Genomic DNA, 6,564 nt, shown 5'->3' with positions numbered 1-6,564 from the left:
TTATTCTCTGTTTATATTTATTTTGTCTCTAACTCGGAATGGGGTCTGACGTTCATTTGCATCCGTCTCTTATTTACTCGTTTGCCAGACATAAATGCCCATAAGGAGCGATGCTGATGACTCAACCGCTTGGCCCATATTTGATCAAACGTTCCTCGATCTCGTTTAGCCTAAATACTCGAGGCCATTTATAATGTATAAACGTGTATACCTGTTGAGTAACTTCTTCTCTTTTTTTTCTTTTTCCTGGTTTGTTTGTTGGTTTGTCAGAGAAGATAAGAAGAAAGAAGGAGAGAGATAGAGAGAGAGTTAATCGATCGCGAGGGAGGTCCGTGGGCGCAGCGCAACCAAAAAGAAGCGCCGTCCAAACGGCGTGTGTAATTAAAAAGCAAAGAAAAATAAAAAGGCGGAGCTGGAGATCCGACATCGGATCAAAAGTCTGTACATCAGAGACAGATAGGTACATCCCACCACCGTTTCCACTAAACACTCGGGAAAAAAAAAGAAAATAAAAATTCTGAATTGTTTGAATCGATGAAATTTCTTTCTCTCGGCAGCTCCGGAGGGAATCGTGGGAAAACAGAAAGCGGATTCCCCTAGCGCATATCCCTCACAACCTTGTGCATCATAGAGAAGAGACCTAACAAGATCTGGGTGCTGTGTACCGACGGCCGAATAAGAACAAACGTCACGGTGGCCGGCGCAAAAGTGTAGAGCGTCAAAGAAGCCAATCGAGCAACTGGACGTTTTAGTCTTGGTCTGTCGGAGCCGCAACTGTGTCGACATGTTTACAGGCAACACACACAGTAGGAGCTAGAGAGGCTGTGTGCTGCACACACAAACAACTTGTCAGCAACCAGCAAGCAAGCAGCCACACGGGGGTATATCACCGGCCGAAAGTCGGAAAGAGCTAGAAACAAGATGCAAGTCGAATTCGATTTCAAACCGAGTCGACATCTTCTTTTTCATCAAAAGAGGTTCCACTGCTTTAAGCCGTGAGGATATTTAGACGTGTGTATGTACACAGCACACATCAAGTACAGCGCGACATACATACACAGCCTCCAAAAAATATAAGCCCACTATCCCGCCTATATGTACTTTTCTTTTCTTGTCATGAGAAAAAAAAATAAAAAAGTTTTTGGTGGAAAAAACCTTTGGGTCTTTTTTTTATGGCGCATGACCCACCCCAGTTGACCCCCATACGGTCCCCGAAGAAGACAAAAAAGATAAAAAGAAACCGTATAGCCTATATGTGCATGCGTAAATGGAAGATGTAGAAAAGGCATCTCACATCTCACCGTATCCTCTGTACACTCTCTCTATAAAGCCATAGCGGTCGACCACAATCTGTTATTTCTTACACGCTTTGATTTCCCTTTCGTCTCCAAAAAAATCTTTCACGGTTGTTGTATCTTTTTAAAAGAAGAAGAAGAAACTTCCACCACCACCCCAGTTTTACGCGGGAATATGGGAGAAATGAAAGTTGTTTGTGTACAAACATATACACAAAAACAAGGGGACAAAAACACCGAGTTGTAGCCATAGTCATGTCGTTTCGGTGGTTTCTTCTGATCTTCTTGTCGGCTTCCGCCGCCCCAACATCCGTAACCGTCCCCACCCCCCTCAGCAGCTAGTTCTGATTAAAAAAAGAGAATATTTGTTTTGAATTTGTAATAATTTCTTTTTTTTATTTATCAGTTTTCTTTCTTCACTGAAAATCATGGACATGCATAACAAATGAGAAAGAGAGACGGATAGAAAGACGTCAAAGTTTGAAAGATTTCAGTGGTGGGGGGGAAAAAGCAATCAAAAACATTGAAAAATGGTAACATATAAAATCTGTACAATCTCAGTTAGTTGAACCCCATTTCTATTTTTTTCTTGGGGGGAAATAAAAATCAAGGTGGGTATTGGGAATGTACAGCTGTGTATATGTCTAGGGTATAGCAGTTGGGTAGTAGTAATCTCTTATGTAATATTAAAAAATTGGGGAGTCGATTGGACGAGTGGAAACATTGAACCAAACCGAAGTGGGAAAAAATAGTTTCTAAACATGGCACATGGGGAATTCGCCTGGGAAAGGAGATAAATTAAATTATTAAAAAACACACATGTGATGATAGGAGTATAGGAGTAGTAGTACACAAGGAATGCTCAATTTTGGAATAATCTTTTTTTTTTAGGTTTTTTTGTTCAAGATCTGAAGGAATTATATTTTATTCGATTGGAGAGAATGAAAAGAGTATATAAGTTTTGGGGTGGTGTGAAAAGTGAAAGAATAATCAATGCAGAGATCACTGGAGACCCGCATATCAAGAAAAGGAAAAATTGCGCAATCAGCAACTTTCCGTCTTTATATAACACAAAATGACAGGTCTGAATTTATGCTGGAAAATAATTTTTCTTCTTTTCTTCTTTCTTTTTTTCCTTTTTTCTTCAAAGCGTGCGGAATGGCGATGTATGGCGGTGGAAGAAGATTTTTCGTTTAGTTTTGTTATTTCTGTCTCAACGTCTCATGATGTCGTCGATGGAGAATCCTCCGCTCTTTTTCGGCAACTTGCCGCCGCTCATCGAGTGGTGATGGTGTGGAGATGATTTGTCTTCGTCCAGCGACGAGGAGCAGACGCCACTCTCGGCGTCGGAAGTGACGGGAGACGAGGCCGTTTCGTCCTCGACATCAATGTCGATCTCGTCGGCGCTGTCGGCGACGCTGTCGTCGTCGTCGACGCCCGGAACGCACGTCAGCGTCACGTTGCCTTCGCTGCCGACCGAGTGGGTCATGATGTGGCGGCGGAGGTCGCAGTTGCGCCGGAAGACTTTCTTGCACGACGTGCACTCGTAGGGCTTGAGGTCCGTGTGCGTCAGCATGTGCGTCTTGAGGTTGGAGCGCTGGTTGAAGCTGCGGGCGCAGACGGGGCACTTGTGCGGCGACTCCTCCAAGTGCAGAATGCGGTGGACGGCCAGCGTCCGCGATTGGCAGAAACCCTTGCCGCAGTCGGCGCATTTGAACGGCTTCTCTTTCGAGTGGATGTAACTGTCAAAACACAATTGAGGAAAAGGAGACGTTAGTTTACGAGTCTTGACTTGAGATGACACCAGGATAAACTGGGCCAGCCATTTTGTTTGAAAGAGAAACCCAAAAGAAATTTGGAAATTACCGGTGGTCACGGAGATGATCCTGTCGACGGAAGGCCTTTCCGCAAATGTCGCAAGAGTAGGGCCGCTCGTCGGTGTGGGTCCGCTCGTGGATGAGCAAATTGTAGGACTTGGTGAACTGGCGGTTGCAGAACTTGCAGATGAATTGCTTCTTGGGGCGGGAAGCGCGGCCGGGTCCGCGGAAGAGACGAGGATCGTACTGGCCGGGGTAGAAAGGCGGGAGGTTGCCGGCGCGGAGCCACGGGCCCATCAGCAGAGGGATGTTCTGCAGTCCGTAAGAATTCTGGAGACCGCGCAGAGCGGCTTGCTGGGCGGCTGAGGCATCCTGCTGGCCGTTGTTGTTGGTGGGAGCCGGCCCGGAGTTGACTCCGCCGTCTTGCTGCTTGGCGTTCTTGGCTGCGTGAGCGGCCAGCTGGGCCAAGTCGATGCGCGACTGTAGGCCTTGGAGCATGGCGGCCGCTTCGAGCATGGCTTGCGGGTTGTGGTGAGGTGGCAGGAAATTCTGCTGCCGGCCCGGCTGAGGAGGAGCAACAGGTCCCTGCTGGTCTTTGGAACTGAACGAGTCACAAGGAGCCGGTCGCTTCTTCATCGAGTAATCACGAGCCAGATCGGATTCGACCGACGGAGAACGGGCCGAAGAGGAGTTGTTGGCTTCCGCCGGAGAGCCGGCAGGCACCGACGGCCCCATGTTGGCCGGAGTCGAAGAGGTGGCGGCCGCTTCGGATGAGCGGGCGGGCGGGCAGGCGACCGGTCGGAAAGCCGACGGCTCTCGCATGTTCATTCCGTATTGGTGAACGGCCAGATGGGACATTCCGGCGGGCAGAGGCATGCCGGCCAAGCCGGGCAGACCAAAGGGCAGGAAAAAGGGGAACGATTTGGCGGCGGCTTCCATGGTGGCTCGGTGCTGGCTGCTGGAAGGCGACAAGCGGTGGTGCTGGCCGGTCGGGCTGGACTGCTGCTGCTCAAAGTTGAAGCTGTGCTTGCTCAACTCGGAAGAAGTGGGTGTGTGTGGTGGAGTCAGTAGAGGCGTAGCCACATCACAGACGGCAGCAAAACCTGATGAGCAGAACAAAAGTTGACGTTAATAATCAACTTCTTTTTGTTGCTGGACACTGATCGAAGAGAGAGAAATTGTTGGCCACTCATGCTTACCTGCTGCCTTGGAATAATGAGAGTTGGATGAGTCCACTGACGGACGCTGGTGTGAGTGAAGTCCGCTGTCCATCGGCAAAAACAACGAAACGTTGGGTTAAGTTGGCTGGGCGCTTGGCACTTGGTCGCAGGATCGAAACGAGCACAGATCAATGTCGATCAAACACTTGAGAGAATCAGCTCAAAAATAGAGATGCACTTGTGTGTGTGTGTGTGTGAGTCTGGCGAAAAATGAAGCGACTGGGTTGTTTGAATCAAAGTTCTCAAATGAACTGGAAGAACAACAACAAGCCAAAGTAGAAGGGAAATGAGAAAACGAGAAGTGGAAGTCAAAGACTTTAAAAAAAAATTTGGGAGCGAGCGGAGGAGGCCACTGTTAAAAGCGGAGGTGAGCCGCTTTCTGAACTGATCCGCTCGGGAGCTGGAGGTAGTCATAGAGAAAACTCTGGGGCTGGGAAGAAGGGGGGTGGGGGTGGGGTGGGTTGTCCTCTGTGTGTGTGTGTGTGTCTAGCTCTCTCTACCACCAGCGGCGGGGATGGAACCTTTTCCCCCTTCCTCTTTTTGTGTACCTTCTTTTTTGGTCGTGTTGTGTTGGCTGCCGTTCGGAGCGGCCGACAAGCGTCTTGCTCGCCTATTGGTCGCCACCCTATCAGGTGGGAGGGATGAGGGAGCTCTCGAGCCACTGGAGAACCAGATAGAAGCCGCCTTCCGCTAGCTGCCGCCACCGATAGACGGCCACCAGCACCACCACTGGAAAAACAACTCCACAAAAGGAACCCCAGACAAAAAAGGAAAAAAAGAAAAATAAAAAAAAGAAAAAAAGGGTAGGGCCCTCCTCGTTCACACACACGTACACGGCAACAACCGAACAACAAGAGCGCTGCCGCCGCCGCCAGTCCCGCACACGCAAACTCGTGCAAAACACGCAGCGACCAATCTCCTTTCTCCCTTTTTTCTTCATACACCTCCCACCCACCGAAATCGGGTCGTTTATTCTTTTTTCTTTTGTTGAGAATAAACTGCGTTGAAAACTTCTTTTCAATGGACGTGTCGTCAACTGTCGGGAATTTGAAAAATAAAAGACGTTTCAAACGACCGCCGGCGATCGGCACAGGAGACACTCGATTTGATTTGATTGTTATTTTTTTGGACTTCTTCTCCTGGGCCGAACGCACGTAGTTTCAGATCGAGGCCACTTTCAAGAGTGTCAGAGATAAGATGGGAGAAAAAAGCTACTTGGACTTGTCATCGTGATCGTCGGGTTTCTTTCCTCTCCCGTGCGATAAGGGCGCCGTACATACACATTACGACGGTGTGATGATGAAACCTTCCGACTGGATGTTGCCAGTTATATTGCAATCACGCGGGGGTATAGAAACTTGTGACATCATTACGCGTATAAAACAGACGATGTAAAAATAAGAGACACAAAAGAGAACAGGGGAAATGTGATTGAGCGCCGATGGAAACATGTGTCGGCTCATGCATATCAGATGGCAGAGAGCCGCGCCCCACTTTTCATGTTTACATTTTTTTCCCTATTCGATTCTGTGCAACGTACTGCGTCAATACGGGCCCGAAATTTCTCATTCGGTTTTGATTTGTGAGGAAAATGCGCGAGAGTCAATCGCATTTGAAATCCTCGCTTTTCTCTATTCTTTTCGACTTTGAAGTTTCTTTTTGATGCAGTTAGACTCTGTTTTTCTTCTTTTGTGCTGCTGCTGCTGGCGCTGGCTGCTGCACAGAGTCTTGCCTATATCAAGTTGGAAATAAGGAGAGAGACCCATCCATCCAGACAAGGAAAAAGAAAAAGAAAGAAAAAGGAGAGAACAACCATCTCTCTTCTCGTTTTCCATAAAACACAAAGCTCTTTTTCTTTTTGAACCTTCTCTCTCTCTCTTTTTCTCTCTTTTGACTGTGTGATGTTTGAACCGAGTTGGACACCGAAATAGAAGGACCCCCCACTACCGCCCTCTTTGGCTCCTACTCATTTTTAGGTTCCCCTTTCACGTCTCCTCCCCCGCTCTTTTAACAAACCATTATATACAATCCCCCCCTTTTTTCTTTACTAAGGGGAAAAAACGAAAAAAGAACTCGAGTATTTTCGCTTCAAAAACACAGGACACACACACACACACGACAAAAGAGCCAGAGCAACATTGAACATACATACTGCGGGTGGAAAAAAAAGAGGAGCCCTTCGACTGCTGTGCCAAAGTCGCTGCCGAAATGCAATTGTCCATCAAATCGACC

The 6,564-nt window shown here is 47.8% G+C and overlaps 1 protein-coding gene across 1 annotated transcript; it reads right to left on the bottom strand.

The window, feature by feature from the left end:
• Nucleotides 1-1,659: 1,659 nt before the first annotated feature.
• LOC124192835 (protein bowel-like) lies at nucleotides 1,660-5,501 on the bottom strand. Its single transcript, XM_046586331.1, has 3 exons — nucleotides 4,312-5,501; nucleotides 3,162-4,215; nucleotides 1,660-3,037 (listed from the first exon to the last, which is right to left on the bottom strand). The coding sequence occupies exons 1-3, from the start codon at nucleotides 4,382-4,384 to the stop codon at nucleotides 2,509-2,511; spliced, it is 1,656 nt and encodes a 551-aa protein (XP_046442287.1). The 5' UTR covers nucleotides 4,385-5,501; the 3' UTR covers nucleotides 1,660-2,508.
• Between the last annotated feature and the right edge of the window lie 1,063 nt (nucleotides 5,502-6,564).

This window comes from Daphnia pulex, chromosome 4 (assembly GCF_021134715.1).
Source record: "Daphnia pulex isolate KAP4 chromosome 4, ASM2113471v1".
Taxonomy (NCBI): domain Eukaryota; kingdom Metazoa; phylum Arthropoda; class Branchiopoda; order Diplostraca; family Daphniidae; genus Daphnia; species Daphnia pulex.
This window is presented reverse-complemented; position numbering and strand designations above follow the sequence as displayed.

Bases quoted from the DNA above. Each gene is read 5' to 3' on its own strand.
- LOC124192835 (XM_046586331.1), bottom strand. From the start codon at position 4,384: ATGGACAGCGGACTTCACTCACACCAGCGTCCGTCAGTGGACTCATCC. The intron at 4,216-4,311 runs GTAAGCATGAGT...TCTGCTCATCAG, and splicing joins TCATTATTCCAAGGCAGCAG to GTTTTGCTGCCGTCTGTGAT. The intron at 3,038-3,161 runs GTAATTTCCAAA...GTGTTTTGACAG, and splicing joins GATCATCTCCGTGACCACCG to TTACATCCACTCGAAAGAGA.